At 39.1% G+C, this 18,168-nt stretch overlaps 1 protein-coding gene across 8 annotated transcripts in view; it reads right to left on the bottom strand.

The window, feature by feature from the left end:
• Nucleotides 1-18,168, bottom strand: part of SASH1 (SAM and SH3 domain containing 1) — a 1,215,158-nt gene that overhangs the window by 52,165 nt on the left and 1,144,825 nt on the right. For 4 of the 8 annotated variants that reach the window (XM_073671384.1, XM_073671385.1, XM_073671387.1 and 1 more), the window contains 2 exons: nt 4,708-4,840; nt 2,817-3,628 (listed from right to left, as the gene is read on the bottom strand). The exons of 2 other annotated variants lie outside the window; for them this stretch is intronic. In XM_073671384.1, the coding sequence (XP_073527485.1) occupies nt 2,817-3,628; nt 4,708-4,840 (945 nt within the window). The remainder of the gene's footprint in view (nt 1-2,816; nt 3,629-4,707; nt 4,841-18,168) is intronic. 2 more of the 8 variants (XM_073671388.1, XM_073671389.1) reach the window with 1 other exon arrangement.

Here is an 18,168-nt window from a genome sequence, read left to right as displayed (position 1 = left end):
CACTGGAGAGATGACTGTCATTACATCTTCAATAAATGCCCAAGTTTACATTGATATTTTGGACAGTTTTCTTATCCCATCAATTGAAAGGATGTTTGGGGATGATGACATCATTTTTCAAGATGATAATGCATCCTGCCATAGAGCAAAAACTGTGAAAACATTCCTTGAAAGAAGACACATAAGGTCAATGTCATGGCCTTATCTCAATCCAATTGAAAATCTTTGGTGGAAGTTGAAGAAAATGGTCCATGACAAGGCTCCAACCTGCAAAGCTGATCTGGCAACAGCAATCAGAGAAAGTCGGAGCCAGACTGATGAAGAGTACTGTTTGTCACTCATTAAGTCCATGCCTCAGAGACTGCAAGCTGTTATGAAAGCCAGAGGTGGTGCAACAAAATACTAGTGATGTATTGGAGTGTACTTTTGTGTGTTTGTTTTTCATAATTCCATCATTTTTTCCTCAGAATTGAGTGATTCCAGAATTTTTTCCCTCTGCTTGGTCTGAAAAAAATTACCCTTACTGAGTACCACATTTTTTATCTTGATTTCTTTTAGTGTTTCTTAAAGCCATAAAGTTGCCATTTGAAATGACTTTAGTTTTGTGCCATATCTGTGATCTGTTTTTTTTCAACAACATTAAACAACTGAATGAACATCCTTCGAGCCCGGTGATTCCATAATTTTTGCCAGGGGTTGTATATACCCAGCAGCTTGTCAAACCGCCCTAGCGGGAAGCAGGTAGGTCAGCCTTAGGGCACCTTCAGACGTTAGTACAAATTGGTCCGAGATCAGACTGCAATACATGGACTGGCCGCCAGTTTACAGGCTGCAGATGTGATGTCACACTTACGTCATTTGTGACTGCTGCAGCCAATCACTGAGCTCGGCGGTTGTGTGGTCTACATTGGCAGACAGCTGAATTTATCACAGTGGCGTATGTTAGTTAAATAAACTGGTGCATCTCAACATTGGCTTGTCTAAGTTTAAACCCCCTGTTAGTTGGCTTATTATGTGCCAGAAATTTGTACCAAAATTTTGGCACATTTTCTGGTGCCCAGCATCGCACATTAGACCATACTTTCCCTAGAGGACATACCCACTTGTCAAAGGAACCCCAGAACATCTTTAAAACATGTACTTTGCCCCACATTTATTAAGCAAGGCGGTAAGAATTCTGAAGCACTTAAGTTACTAAATCTCCCCCATTATATCTAATTATATATCTTATTATCTATCTATAGTGTCCCTATTCATCCCAACACACATGGCCCTTTCAATTCTTGCCTTTTCCTGTATACTATGTGTCGCTTCCTATATCTCTTCTTTGTTAAATGTAGCTATTTGCACAGGAAATGGACAATTTACTGGCCTTTTGTCCAAGTGATCAGAAAAACAAGACCCTTCAGCCTTCTCTACAACACTAGAGACATTTCTGTGAAAAGAAAACATAGGAGGCAGCTGGAGGAAGCAGAGAAAAAGCCAGGTTTTAAAAAACAAAGGCCTGTAACCACACTAGGGAGATAAACAGATTTTGTAGCTACTTTATATAAAGGGGGGAGGGGGAGAGGGGACAACTTTGCTGGAAGTTTCAGCTGGCACGTCAGTGAAGTATGGATCCCAAGTAAAACGAAAAGACACAAGTCCCTGGCTCAAAAATGGTCAATTAAAATAAGAGATCTATGGTAAACCTCCTGAGAACCAAAAAAAGGAAGACTATACTCTGCTTCTTCCACATCCCTAAAGGTTTATGTTATTCCTCATTACAGTGCAAAAATTATACACCAAAGCCTCTGAAATAGGGCAAGATACAATGAAACTGGTCAGGCTAGAAGGAAACCTACTAATATGTCAGAATGTCAGAGCATTGATACAATTGTTTATGTTCACTGTAACCTACAGGTCCCTAATAATCTTGAAGGCAAAGCCAGAGTAAAAAAGGGTCCAATGCTGACGCTTCTTGCACATGGAACAGTTAATGGAATGATCTGTGGCAACATGCAATCAGAAGAATCTTTGGAAAATAATAGGAATATGACATGAACACAACCGTCTGCATGCTGCGTAGTCTGAAAACAAAACGGCACACGGGATGACCACTTCCACAATATGTGAACCCTCTCCATGCCCCAGAGATTGCAGTCAGCGATGCGTTTCATTCTGATAAGTGACTCCCTGCTTACGCAGATTGGGTAACAGATAAAAGTGCGAAATTCTATTGAATGTAAAAATGTTTTTACCTTATGCTGAGTAGATGTCTTATGGGATATTTGTGAAGCCGTAAGATGCTAAATGGCATAGTAATTACCAGTAGGAATATGTGAGAGCCAATGCAGAATAATGAAATCTTTATACAAATGGCAGAGTCACTGCCGTGCAGTAGAAGTGAGAGCGCGCGCCTTGAGGCATCTTTCCATGAGATAAGATTTGTCAGGCCTGTTTACGGTTGTGAAATTAGACATCGCTCTATAACCAAAATGTGAGAACACAAAGAACTGGCACATTTTTCTGCAGTACAGAAACCTAGATTATACTACACTTGGCCAGTAAGGGACTATTTTTTACATACAGGCACATTATGTAAAACAACAATGCCTGTGCAGGGGACTCTATCCACACTTACAAAATGTTCACAGTTCATTAAGTATTTGGAAATAAATGTTGGCGGCTAAAGCTTTCTTTTGGCATCTATCTGAAGTGGAAAAATGTGCACATCTAAAGTGAAGATCACACGTGGGAAGGGTTATGTAATGTCATCGCTGACTGCAGCTCAGTAGGAGATGGAAGGCAAACTCCAAGGGAACATTCAGACTCACAGACTTTTGATGGATTCTTAAGAGAACCCGTTTAGTACAACGGTCCACAGTGGCTGCCCATTTTCTCTCCGCTTCTTCCTCTTCTTCCAGTAAGCACCGTTTCTCAGCCTTGGTAAGGGTTCGGTCACTGACGGGTCGGACAAGATGAGTCAAGTTCAAATGGCTGTATAAGCTTTTCTCAACCACATAGGTAATGTTGAATTCGCTGACCGTGCGGCCCCTTGGCCTTCTGTTTGGGAAGACACTGCTGCCTCCTTTAGTCCGTTGGCGGAATATTTGCTGGTCGTAGACTGGAGAAGATGTTCCTTTCTTAGATGGTCGCTGGCTGAGAAAAGCTCTAGCACACGAGTAATTAGAGTCAAGTTTCTTCAATCTTATCTGCTTCCTGATATTTTGCACCTCTTCCAGGGAAACCAAAAGATGATGTTTGTGCCTGTTTCTATCATAAAAGCAAACACTTTCTGTACTTACCCCATGGCTCAAGGAGCCAAGGCTTTTCCTTAATTCTCGTTCTGTCATGGAACGGGAAACCTTTTGGGATTTGTCATCTTCAGGATACGAAAAAAAAGTTCCCATTTTCTTTGGGGGTTTGATAAGCCCTCGACCTTCTGTTTTACTCAGTGTCTTTACTAGTTTTCTGTTGACGCTCATTGTGTCAAGGTTTCCAGATGAAGGAGACATAGAAAGTGGGAAATCTTCTGGATGGGTTTTCTCTAATGATTTATCTTTACATTGTGACTTCTTATGGACTCCAGAATAAAGTGCTGATTTATCATCTACAACAGGAGTGCTGTGAACTGCATCTTCTAGACCTGTGGAACAAGATATCGAATTAGTAGGCATCCAATATTCATTTCTGTGACATTTCTAAGTGAACTTTTGCAATTTGGTGCCGAGCTTGCATGATCATAGCTTAAAAAACACTCTTTCTATTATGAATTAATTAATTGTTATAATAGCTAAGGCATTGCCAAATATTTAAAGAATGTGGGAAGTCACTCTGCCAAAGAGAGCCTAAAGCATCTTGAGCTAAAGCAGATGACATTTCAGAAAGGAAAAAGTTCTAATTACTTGAATTGGAAGCTGCATAAAAACATGGTAATTGTAAAGTGGGTTGTACCAAATAGTTGATATTTAAGAATAATTTCATAGATTTCGTTACTAGAATGGCTGCTGCATCTTCCTAATGTTTTGTTATAGTGTTCAGAGCTTGGGCTCTCTTGTATGGGGTGCCAGATCAAACGAGTAATGGAGTTATTTAGACTTCTGATTGGCAATAATTATAGCAACAAACTCTTAATATTAGGGAGCAGTCAGACGGCCATGTAAATCAGACTGAGATCGAACTGAAGTGCTCGAACTGGCCACAGCTCTCCTGACCTGAGCGGGACAGCTGCATAGAAATATATGCAGCTGTCACGCTCGGATTGGGAAAGCCACCAGCCAGTCTGGGCATTGGCGGCTGATCTCAGTACGATTTCTATGGCAGTCTGATTGTGTCGTGAGATAAAGTAGGTAATCATTACATCAATACAGGCAGGCAGAAGCAAGAGGCTATGGGGCTGGCTCACCAAAACTATTATGCCAGAACAGTGCCGTTAAAGTTTTGAAAAGTCGCAAAATGTTTATGCAATGTGGAGCTGCGCAAAAAAATTAGCAACTTTTGGTACTTTTATGTCAGTTTGAATCAGCTCCACCAAAATTGGCAAAACTGTTGAGAAACTGGAGCAGGACAGGCGTGGCCATGCCCGATTGTCCAATTCATCAAAAGTGCTGGCGTTTTGTACGGCAGAAATGCTATTCCAGTCTGACTAGAGTAGCATTCCTGGCGCGGCGCATGGAGGCGCACGCCACTCAGAAGATGCGCTAAATTCATTACGTTCATATTCACCTTCTGTATTGGGCTTTTTCATTTCTTCAGCTCTAATAAGTTTCTTCCTCACTCTCCGAGTAGAGTTCACAAGCTTGTGCAGTCTCTTAAATTTTACTGACTCCTCAGATTCGTCTTCAGACTGTTCTCTCGACTAGTGGAGAAGGAAAATAGACACACACATAGATAGAGGGCTACAGGGTAGTGGAATTCAGAAAAGTATCATATCTATTTCTAATAATTTACTTATTCTACAAAGAGCAAAATAAGAACCATCCCAATACAGCAAGTCCCAAAAGCATTAAAATAAAGTTCTGAAAAAATAGGGCAAATCGTAGATAATGTCCAAGAGAAGAAAGGCCACATGTAGTCACTACCCAATGAGAACATATGAATCACCGGGATATTCATACCAAAAGTAAAGCTGGGAATTCGTGGTGATAGCAATCACTTAGAGTTTATAGTCATATCTACAGAGAATTAGACCGACATTATTTTTATATAATGTTTTGGTCTGTTGAAAGAGCCTTTTCCTTCAAACCAGGACCCCTAGCGATCTGAAAGCTATAGGAAGTCAAGCATAGCAAGGAGCCAGCTTCTCTCTTCCATTATACCTCTTCCTGTGCCATTTGCTTCCTGAATTTAGAGCCTGTGGTGGGGAATGGACGAAATTTATAATAATGATTATGTGTAAATTACTACTGAAAAACTTAAGTAAACTCCCAACCGGGGTTATGAGATTATAGTATAGTGCTATCTCCATATAGAATGTTAGGCTTCTATAGCCATAGACTGCAACACTGTGTTCTCAAGACTGAATGGAACTGGTTAATGGGAGGCTCCGAGCCTATCATAATACAGAAGATATTCCCCAACCTCAAGTCACATGTTTATTTATTTCCTTTCCTCTTCCATTTGATCGTATGTGCTGCATCCCAGATGTTCTGCCTCAAGAGCGCCATATAATAAAACAATAACAGAAAAATGTGAGACTTCTCCAGCCGCAGCGACAGCAGATGGATCAAGATGGAACAGAGATCCTGTCCGTGATCCAGATCGTACACAATGCCTTCACCCCACCCCGAGAGGTAGATCATGTCTGCAAAGACTTACATGGCAATTTTGTTGTTCCAGTTCACATCAATTAATTACACTGTTCTTTCTATACCGTACATTCTCTTACAATAAATGTCTTTCGTTAATTCTTAAGAAATACATCCATGCTGTAATAGGTACAACATTGGCTGCTTCATGCAAAGTCTCTGCATTTCCCACTTGGATGAAATATTGCCCTCGTTCTATATATTAAATAGGTTACTCTATTAATCTCTGAGATTTCAATTTGTGTCATAAAGGTAAAAAGTAATTTTATTGATGCCAGATTGTAATGTATTCATCTATTTACAAACTATCATGCTGTTGCAGAATATGTCTAGTTACTTATTAGAAGGGTTTTCCCACCTACGTGAAAAACTGCTTTTTCTACCTGATTAGTAGTTGAAAAAGAATAGGGCTAAGCTCGGTCTTAAAGAGGACCTATCATTAGGTCAAATGTGGCCAGTTTTTGCTTCTATTTTATACTTACTACCAGGTTTGCTTTCTTTAATGCGCCATACAGTTCCAAACATATGGGCCTTTATATTTAGTGCTAATTTTTAAGCTCTTCCAAGGGGGCATGGCTCACAGAAGTCTCTGATGGTGTATTTTTGGATGCCCTCTTGTAAAGACCATTATAAGTAGCACTAAATAAAAAGGCCCCTGTCTTTGGAATTGTATGTCAGACTTAAAAATAAAACAACTGGTATACTCAGGGGAGCATTGGGAATAAAATAAGAGCACTTTTTTTTTTTTTGCTGACGATGTCATTTTATTTATGTCTGACCCCACTCAACATCTACCTATAGTATTAGACTTACTTAAAAATTTTGGCTCTTACACAGGGTTTAAAATCAATGGCAAAAAATGTGAAATACTCCCATTAACCGAAAAGGGAACAAAACTCTGCCCAGATGGATCTTTAAATGGTATATCCCTAGCACCCTCACATATCACCTACCTGGGAATTAAAATCGGCCGTTTGCCTACATCTATATACACCTTAAACTACCCTCCTCTTATGAAAAAAACTGTCAATCAATTAAAGTCATGGCAAGATTTGCCGCTTTCTTTTATGTGTAGGGCACATTTGGTAAAAATGATCAGTACAGCCAGGATTATGTATCAACTACAAACCTTACCGTTACGGACGTAACTATACTCAATAGAGCCTTCAGTCACTTCATTTGGAAAGGAAAAAGTCCCAGGATTAGTAACTTATGGCTTCCAAAGATGACGGAGGCATTAATTTCCCAAGCATCAGAAATTACAATCTTGTTTGCCTTTTCCGGTATACAATAGACTGGTTCCATAAGAGACGCACATATTCTGACTACACGCTGGAAGCAGATTATGCATACCCCCTTGACCTGGTTGCCCTCCTTCATTCTCGATTCACCTCCCTCCCCTTGGCAGTTAAAAAAAAAGTCAACAATCCTTAGGGACACTATTTCCGCATGGAAGGCAGTCAGAAAAAAATACGGCCTTTCTTTCAGGATTTCAAAGCACCTCCCGATATGGCAAAACCCAGAATTCCCCCAGGGTAATGAAAATAAACTGTTTCTGAAATGGCGACAAGCAGGTATAGACAACGCATCCCATCTTCTCCACTCAAGTGAGCAAAGATGGATGACATGTATCGAGTGTTTAGACAGACACAATCTACCTCCCCAACATTATTTCCAATATGAACAAATCAAACTATCCATTATGGCCAATTTAAAAGATGTGACCTTTGAGGTCTCCCAAAATGTCTTGGATGTCATTCTGATGTCTCCGATGGGTACCCCTTCAATTTCTGTCCTTTATTCTGTAATGAGATCCAATCTACTAGGAGTTCACCCAGATACTTTCTTCAAATATTGGAGACAACAGATAGAAGATGTGGAGATCTCGGATAAGATCAGGACAGGCTGGAATTTAATAAGAAAACGCCTGAAGGACACTTCTATTAACTGCTTGGTGTCTTTGTAAACTTGAAGAGGTTAAAAGAGGCGTTTAGTTAGCACCTTTTCAGATGGGTTCTGTAGCAGACTCCTCTGTAAAGAACATTGGGGCTGATTTATCAAAGCATATATGCCAGAAAACTGTTGTAAAACGTTAGAGAGGTCACCAATTTTATGAGCAATTGGGAGTTGCACAAAACTTTTGAGATTTTTGACGGTTTTTCGCAGTTTGAAAACCGAGATTTTGAATTTGAAACTTTTTATTTCAGTAAGACTGGCGTAGAGCGATTGTGGGCTACTCCAGTTTTAATGAATTGTCCCCATTGTCTGCACATACTATAAAGCACACTGCTACGCACAAAGATTTCTAAAAACTTCATTTTTCTGAATAAGATAGTCTGCAACAAATCCGGCGCATGAGAACATAACACCTTGTTTATCACATATAACCCCATAATCCCTTTAAAAACCAGGACTAATTTGACCTTAATGTCCACACTTTTTTCTTTTATTTTCCAAATTTCACCGTGATACCAAATATGTGTCTTTTATTTATTTATTTATTTTTTTTGGGGGGGGGGGTAAGGGGGCATATGTTTTTCATTGGATTAAATTACCTTTTATCCAGAGTAGATACCAGGGCAGGGAGGATTTTGATCTGAGCTGCTGATTTACAATACAATCCAACAATAGGATCTCAGGAAACAGTGGTTTATTTGTCAACATGTTTAAGAGTCCATGATTCCTTCCTCATAACAACCACATGGGGGTCAGAATAGTTTTTTTTTACAATATTTTTTAATCCCATAATGGGACTTGAATATGTCATCCTTTGATTGCATTTATAAATCCTATTGTAAGTAAAGTCCAAACTATCAGTGACAATTCAAATCAACTGACTGTGTAATGCAGGTCAAGACAGGTCCTACATATGGACAGACACTCACCGCCGACCAATCTGACCAAGAGATGAGAATCCTGAACAGCAGATTCAGAATTCCCTAATAGGACACATGAAATGATGAGACAACCTTTTTAACGATTATCTTTAGCAATTTTACATATGTTCTGATTTTGATTAAATGGCTATTTCTTTTATGCTGCCAGAGTAAATATTATGTAAATTAAATAATAATAATAACAAACTGACTTTGTTCATGGCAACCTATCAAAGTGCAGGGGTATATAGTACATTCCTTTACTGTAATAGTCATCAGAATCAGAGCTGTTCTGCATCTATTGTAAGAAAACTCTACTAGCGATTGAGACATATACAGTGGTGGCCAAAAGTATTGGCACCCCAGCAATTCTGTTAGATAATACTCAGTTTCTTCCTGAAAATGATTGCAATCACAAATTCTTTGGTCTTATTATCTTCATTTAATTTGCTTGCAAGGAAAAAACACAAATGAGAATGAAGCAAAAATCAAATCATTGATCAATTCACACAAAACTCCAAAAATGGGCCAGACAAAAGTATTGGCACCCTCAGCCTAATACTTTGTTGCACAACCTTTATCCAAAATAACTGCGAACAACCGCTTCCGGTAACCATCAATGAGTTTCTTACAATGCTCTGCTGGAATTGTAGACCATTCTTCTTTGGCAAACTGCTCCAGGTCCCTGATATTTGAAGGGTGCCTTCTCCAAACTGCCATTTTGAGATCTCTCCACAGGTGTTCTATGGGATTCAGGTCTGGACTCATTGCTGGCCACCTTAGAAGTCTCCAGTGCTTTCTCTCAAACCATTTTATAGTGCTTTTGGAAGTGTGTTTTGGGTCATTGTCCTGCTGAAAGACCCATGACCTCTGAGGGAGACCCAGCTTTCTCACACTGGACCCTACATTATGCAGCAAAATTTGTTGGTAGTCTTCAGACTTCATAATGCCATGCACACGGTCAAGCAGTCCAGTGCCAGAGGCAGCAAAGCAACCCCAAAACATCAGGGAACCTCCGCCATGTTTGACTGTAGGGACCGTGTTCTTTCTTTGAATGCCTCTTTTTTTCCTGTACACTCTATGCTGATGCTTTTTCCCAAAAAAGCTCTACTTTTGTCTCATCTGACCAGAGAACATTCTTCCAAAACGTTTTAGGCTTTCTCAGGTAAGTTTTGGCAAACTCCAGCCTGGCTTTTTTATGTCTCGGGGTAAGAGGTGGGGTCTTCCTGGGTATCCTACCATACAGTCCCTTTTCATTCAGACGCCGACGGATAGTACGGGTTGACACTGTTGTACCCTCGGACTGCAGGGCAGCTTGAACTTGTTTGGATGTTAGTCGAGGTTCTTTATCCACCATCCGCACAATCTTGCGTTGAAATCTCTCGTCAATTTTTCTTTTCCATCCACATCTAGGGAGGTTAGCCACAGTGCCATGGGCTTTAAACTTCTTGATGACACTGCGCACGGAAGACACAGGAACATCCAGGTCTTTGGAGATGGACTTGTAGCCTTGAGATTGCTCATGCTTCCTCACAATTTGGTTTCTCAAGTCCTCAGACAGTTCTTTGGTCTTCTTTCTTTTCTCCATGCTCAATGTGGTACACACAAGGACACAGGACAGAAGTTGAGTCAACTTTAATCCATGTTAACTGGTTGCAAGTGTGATTTAGTTATTGCCAACACCTGTTAGGTGCCACAGGTAAGTTACAGGTGCTGTTAATTACACGAATTAGAGAAGCATCACATGATTTTTCATAGGGTGCCAATACTTTTGTCCACCCTCTTTTTTAGCTTTGGTGTGGAATTATATCCAATTTGGCTTTAGGACAATTCTTTTTGTGTTTTTTCATTGAAGACAAATTAAATGAAGAGAATAATACCAAAGAATTTGTGATTGCAATCATTTTCAGGAAGAAACTGAGTATTATCTGACAGAATTGCAGGGGTGCCAATACTTTTGGCCACCACTGTATATATGTTTTAAATTCTGCTTCCTCTTTTGAGTATCAGACACAGCTAGCTGCAGTAATTTCACATGCAGCCATTATTCATAGCACCATAAAAAGGCAATCTGTCAGAATACAGACCCTTAATGGCCAATGTAGAAAACAGTTTTTTTTATAATCTAATAACAATAAGACACAAGTAAATGTTGTCTTTCCACTGAAATGTACCCTTCTATAGGATCATTTCTAGAAATGTATAAATAAACTCATGACTAGGGGCTAATGATCCTCTTGTTAAGGGCTGTTACCCCTCACAAGCCACACTGACTGGACATTGGCAGTGAGTGAGCACAGACCCCACTAACTGGTAACATCAAGTTGTCAATGTATTCATCGATGTAAATACTTTAATGCCCAAAAATGACAAAAGCATTCTAGGAGTGATACCTTTATTGGCTAACCAGAAGAATTATGTTATGTTTGCTGGTTGGCCAATAAAGGTAGAACTCCTAGAATACTTTTGTCATTTTTGGGCATAAAAGTATTTATGGTACATCAATTTTCCTGGCTCACACGGTACCACAATTAATTTTTTATTGCATATCAATGTATTCATAAATTCTTAGGAGGAATAACGGAGGAATGGCACAATATTATAGTTGTATTATGGTAGATACAAATAGTTAATGAAATGGACGTCGAAAGAGCTGAAAGACCTTGGATTGTGCAAAGTTTTACTCCCAAAGTAGTTGCAAAACTAACATTTTACTCATACACTAAAATACTTAATCTGATACATAATAGGACGGCACAAAAGCTACGATATCCTACAATAGGAAATATTAATGTCTAAACAAAGCGATCCGGTATGAAAATGTGAATATTTATTACTCATGTGCAGCTTTTGGCACTGGAAATGAATGAATGTTTTACAAAACTTCCAGCCATGTACAAGCCAGGATCACTGCATGGGGCCTCAAATGATTCAGACACTGCAGTCAACCCTCTCTCATAAACCATATGATGGCTTTCAACCATATCTGGATTACATTCTGTAGTACCAAATATTTCTTCATAGTTTGTCAGGTAACTGAATTATGGAATAGGGTTTTGTCTGTGAAATGGCCACTGTGTGAATGTGCTCTTACACTTTCCATGTATACCAACTATGTCCGGCTCATCAAATAGTAGTAGGAATGAAAAACACAAGAAAAATATTACTGCATTAACCTAGAGCAACATGACAATAATCTTTTAAAGAGTAAATGGAAATTTATACTAACCATTGATAAAATGCGAAAGCAGAAGAAAGGTATGCTAAAAAATACTATCAGTGCAACTTTAAAGGGAATCTGTCACCCCCATGGGCGATATCAGACCTCTACTATGGGCATACAGGGTATAGAAAAGTAAATCTATTGGCAGAATTGATGCAATAAGGTCTAAATTAAAAACCTGTTTAAATCAAGTACAGACACTTGGCGCAGTGCAGTGCACCTTCTCACCTCGATTTCCATCTGTGTCCGCCCTCCTATTACTCCTGTCAATCAAGGGAAACGAGCAGATGCCACATAATAACATCTAACATCTTAGATTAGTTTTGAATTTCACATATATAACAATGTACTACATTGCTTTTGAGTGCACATTGTTTCAACTTTCCAATGTCTCTAGCCACAGATAACAGTAGTTGGCCATGGCAGAGAAAATCACAGTGCATGAGCCACCTCAGGGTGCATTACGCAGGGGCAGGACATCAGTGGCCTTTACAATGAATAGGAACACTATCCTCGCCCCTGAATTGCCTGGAGAAAACATGACAGGTAAAAGAAGTTCATGCTTTCAGTTGTTTCACACCATTGGTATGTTTGCACTTTTCCAGGTTCCCTATCCAGCATTGTTAGCGGTTCAGCAGTGTGAAAAGTGCTAATACAGTTACTTCAATTTGCTCAGTAGCAGGAATGGGCTCTAAGAAGAAAAGCCACTTTTTGTAGGGGGATAGGAGGCACTGCGTTTGCTGTTCTACTGCTACAATTCTTCCTGCGATGGAAGAATGGCAAATATGGCAAAACTGAGGTATAAATGCAAATATAAAAACTCTAAGGGCCTGGTTCTTCATTGTTATTTATTGAAGTCACCTTTTTGTCTCCTTGTATTCACTGACTTTGTTTGTGCAAATTCTTCAAAATGACGCATGCAATTGATGAATTTGCCGTCAAATAAAAAATGCTCTTTTTTGGTCTCTAACCAGTTTTGTGACTTTATAGCACCAAAAGTTGTAAATTCTTTAAAGAGTCACAAAAATATGCCATACACAGTGGCTTGCAAAAGTATTTCACCCCCTTTGCATTTTTCATGTTTTGCTACCTCACAATCCGGAATTTCACAGTTTTTTTTACAGTTTGCATCAATTCATGTAAAGAACATGCCTACAATTGTGAACATTTGGTTTTCTTTTTATTGTGAAGCAAACAAATAGGAAAAAATAACTAACAACTTTAGTGTGCATAACTATTCACTCCCCTAAAGTCAGTACTTTGTAGAGCCTCCTCTTGCATGTTGTTTGATTAGTGGTGCCTCTTGCTTAATGGTGTTGCAGCCTCTGTGACCTTTCAGAAAAGGTGTGTGTATATACTGACTGACCATGTGACACTTAGATTACACACAGGTGGACTTCCTTTCATTAAGAATGTGACTTATGAAGGTAATTGCAAGCACCAGAATTGTTTAGGGGCTTCACAGCAAAAGGGGTGAATACATATGCACATGACAATTTTTAGTTATTTGATCCCATAAATTTAATTTCTGCCTATATTTTTTTCACTTCACCAACTTAGACTATTTAGAGCTGATGCACCCCACACAAATTAGGTTACAAAAACATTTAAACACAGGTTGCAATGTAACAAATAGGTAAAAATCCAGGGGGGGGGTGGAGTACTTTTGCAAGCCACTGTAGAAAACTACAGAAACATTACTCCAGGCAGGGACTGCAAAATGTATTGAAAATGCGGCGCAAATACTAATGTCAGTAAAAAAAGGATTAAATAACACCAGAAAGGTGGAGAAAAAACAATAATGAATCAGGACCTATGGTCTCAGTAGTTTTTACCACTTAATAACAAATGTTATGATAACCAACCTGAAAATGATGTATATGTAGCAGATTTCTATATAGCTGCTATGGTATTATTCTGAGTCATAGCCGTAACCAATAATTATTTTACCTCCAAAAAATACTTTTTCCAGATTGTTAAAATGTGAATATTGGGCATCTCTATTTTCAGTGAAGATTTTGTAGTCTGGTAAAATGGAGAGCTGTAATCTATAATTAGGGCCTAGAATTGGGCACGATTAATAAATTCCAGCCAGGAGAATTTGTTAATAGGAATATAGTGACAAACTAGTAACTGTACTCGCAGAGAGAAAATATCCCCAAATAATAAGTATACAACATTCATATGGAAATCTAGGTCAAATAGCCAACATACTAACACATTATAAATAATTCATCTGGGTGGTGGATTATCAATGCGCTGAATTGTTAATCTGTAGTAAGGTTAGGATTTGACCATTTCTGATGTTATATATGTTTTATTACGTGTGACCACATGTGACGTTAATTAAAAACAGATTGAAGATAATTAGTATGTCAGAAAGCCATGGGGACCGGCAGCACATTCATGACTTATGAAAACACTGACACAATGGTTTCCTGCCTCTCCTACATTATACCATTTACGTAGATTTCTCAATAATACTATCTATTACATTTCCGGGTTTACGACTATCCACTGTGTATTTCATTCGTTTCTATGTGATTTATATACTTATATACAATTGCTTGTTGCTGCTACATTTTACGAACCTCCGAATATTTAGAATTTTTCTTTGCGAGAGTGGGGGAATGTACTATAGATGACACAGATGTAGTATATGTATTATTAATAACCATTTTTTGTGTAGCACGTAATGTAATAATCTGTGCAGTAGCCATTCTAGTGTTTAAAAGCTTTACAAAGTGATGGCAATTTATGACGACCATGTACCCCATTCCAAAAAGGCAAACATTTCCACTGATGAAGAGCGCAACCTTTTTAATAGAGTTGGCTAAACAAAATGTAACGACGACCATGGTGCCCGAGTGTTTCATTTTGGGTTTCCAAGGTAACATTACATCAGATTATAGACAGCTGGCTCTTTACTTCTTAACCAAAACAAGGCAACCAATCCAATACACAAATTCTACATTTAAAGAGGGAGGAAGACATTTGGCTGCCAGTAGACTAGACTGAAATCTGCGGGAAGGTTGGCATGTTTCCTAGGGTGGAACCTCTCAGCTTCTCTTGGAACAAGTGTATCCCTCGCACATCTGCAATGCTCTCATAAGGGAGAACACAGCCAATTTTTTCTTGGGGGAGGGGGAAGTGGTGGTGGAGGAGAACAGGAGAAAGGGAGAAAATTTTGTAGTGAACACACTAATTGAAAAAGAAATGAAAAACAGGGTTTTCTCAATAAAGTGCTCAAACAATTATTGAACTTTTGCTTTGGTTGTAGATATGACATGTATCTGTGAAGAGGTAACTGACTTACTAGGACACAGAATAAACCTTTAATAATCTATCTTGTTCCAATTTCCAGCTATCAGTTGAAAAAGACAACATGAAGACAACCTGGTGTTTTTAAGGACACAATGAAAAAGTAAATTTGTATTAGAACCTAAATGAATGGATTACTTCATAAACAGGACATGATTCACTAACGAATAGATAGTCATTCTAATAGATGATCGGGAACCACAATGTGGGGCTAAGATCTTCTTTCCAGCTGAGTGTCTCCAATGACCGAGGAGCCTTATGGTGACACCACTGTTAAATACGGAAATTAGTCTACACTTCTATCATAAACAATTCCAGATGTTCTCATGTTCTGTACAGTACCAATGTGGTCTGCAGGTGTGAATCAGATGTTTGCCATCCACTGCATACCAGAGGGAATAGTACAGTGGCTTGCAAAAGTATTCACATCCCTGGGCTTTTTACCTATTTTGTTACATTATAACCTGTGTTTAAATATTTTTGTAATCCAATTTGTGTGTGATGCATCAGCACTAAAGAGACTAAGTTGGTGAAGTGAGAAAAACATAGGTATAAATTATATTTATGGGATCAAATAACTAAAAATTGGCATGTGCATACATTGAAGGAAATAATTATTTGATCCCTTGCTGTTTTTGTAAGTTTGCCCACAGACAAAGACATAAACAGTCTATAATTTTAAGGGTAGGTTAATTTTAGCATTGAGAGATAGAATATCCAAAAAAAATCAAGAAAATCACATTTTATAAATTTTATAAATTTATTTTCATTTTGCAGTGAGAAATAAGTATTTGATCCCCTACAAACCATTATGAGTTCTGGCTCCTACAGACCAGTTAGACGCTCCTAATCCACTCGTTAGCTGCATTAAAGACAGCTGTCTTACATAGTCACCTGTATAAAAGACTCCTGTCCACAGACTCAATTAATTAGTCCGACTCAAAGAGCTTTCTAAGGATGTCAGGGAGAAGATCATAAACCAGAACAAAGCTGGAATGGGCTACAAAACCATAAGTAAGACATTGGGTGAGAAGGAGACAACTGTTGTGCAATAGTAAGAAAATGGAAGAAATACAAAATGACTGTCAATCGACATCGATCTGGGGCACCATGCAAAATCTCACCTCGTGGGGTATCTTTGATCATGAGGAAGGAGAGAGACCAGTCTAAAACTACACGGAAGGAACTTGTTAATGATCTCAAGGCAGCTGGGACCACAGTCACCAAGAAAACCATTGGTAACACATTACGCCTTAAAGGTTAAAAGTCCTGCAGTGCCCGCAAGGTCCCCCTGCTCAAGGAGGCACATGTGAAGGCACATCTGAAGTTTGCCAATGAACACCTGGATGATTCTGTGAGTTATTGGGAGAAGGTGCTGTGGTCAGAAGCAACAAACATTGAGCTCTTTGGCATTAACTCAATTCGCCGTGTTTGAAGGAAGAGAAATACTGCCTATGACCCAAACAACACCATCCCCACTGTCAAGCATGGAGGTGGAAACATTATGTTTTGGGGGTGTTTCCCTACAAAGGGCAGAGGACTACTTCACCGCATCAATGGGAGAATGGATGGAGTCATGTACCGTAAAATCCTAAGTGACAACCTCCTTCCCTCCGCCAGGACATTAAAAATGGGTCGTGGCTGGGTCTTCCAGCAAGACAATGACCCAAAACATACAGCCAAAGCAACAAAGGAGTGGCTCAAAAAGAAGCACATTAAGGTAATGGAGTGGCCTAGCCATTCTACAGACTTTAATCCCATAGAAAACTTATAGAGGGAGTTGAAACTCCGAGTTGCCAAGAGATAGCCTCAAAATCTGAATGATTTAGAGATGATCTGCAAAGAGGAGTGGACCAAAATTCCTCCTGACATGTGCGCAACCCTCATCTTCAACCCTCATCATCAACTACAAAAAAAGTCTGACTGCTGTTCTTGCCAAAATAGGGTTTTGCCACCAAGTATTAAGTGTTGTTTGCCAGAGGAATCAAATACTTATTTCTCACTGCAAAATGCAAATAAATTTATCTAATTTATACAATGTGATTTTCTTGATTTTTTTGGATATTCTATCTCTCAATGTTAAAATTAACCTACCCTTAAAATTATAGACTGTTCATGTCTTTGTCAGTGGACAAACGTACAAAAACAGCAAGGGATCAAATAATTATTTTTTTCATTGTATGTATTTGCTTCTTTTGCTATTAAAATCCTAAAACAAATCTGGTGCAAACAATTACCTTCATAAGTCACATGTTAGTGAAAGGAAGTCCACCTGTGTGCAATCTAAGTGTCACATGATCTGTCGGTATATACACACCTTTATGAAAGGTCACAGAGGCTGCAACATCATTAAGCAAGAGGCACCACTAACCAAGCAACACCATGAAGACCAAGGAGATCTCCAAGCAAGTCAAGGACAAAGTTGTTGAGAAGTACAAGTCAGCGTTCGGTTATAAAAAAATAGCCCAATCTCTGATGATCCCCCGATGCACCATCAAATCCATTATCATCAAATGGAAAGAACATGGTACCACAACAAACCTGCCAAGAAAGGACACCCAACCAAAACTCTCAGCCCAGGCAAGGAGGACATTAATCAGGGAGGCAGCACAGAGACCAAAGGTAACCCTGAAGGAGCTGCAGAGTTCCCAAGCAGAGACTGGAGTATCTGTCCAAACGACAACAATAAGTACACTCAATAGAGGTGGCCTTTATAGCAGAGTGGGAAGAAAAAAGCCTTTACTTACAAACAAAAATTGTAGCACTCATTTTGAGTTTGTTAAAAGACATGTGGGAGCCTTCCCAAATGTATGGAGGAAGGTACTGTGGTCAGATAAGACCAAAATTGAACTTTTTGGCCACCAAGGTAAACTGTTTGTCTGGCGCCAAACCAGCACAGCTCATCACCCCATGTACACCATCTCCACAGTGAAACATGGTGGTAGCAGCATCATGTTGT

Source organism: Phyllobates terribilis, unplaced genomic scaffold, assembly GCF_046119375.1.
Source record: "Phyllobates terribilis strain yellow unplaced genomic scaffold, ASM4611937v1 Scaffold_3__8_contigs__length_932513732, whole genome shotgun sequence".
NCBI lineage: Eukaryota > Metazoa > Chordata > Amphibia > Anura > Dendrobatidae > Phyllobates > Phyllobates terribilis.
The sequence above is the reverse complement of the archived record's forward strand: the minus strand, read 5'-3'. Positions and strand labels throughout refer to the sequence as shown.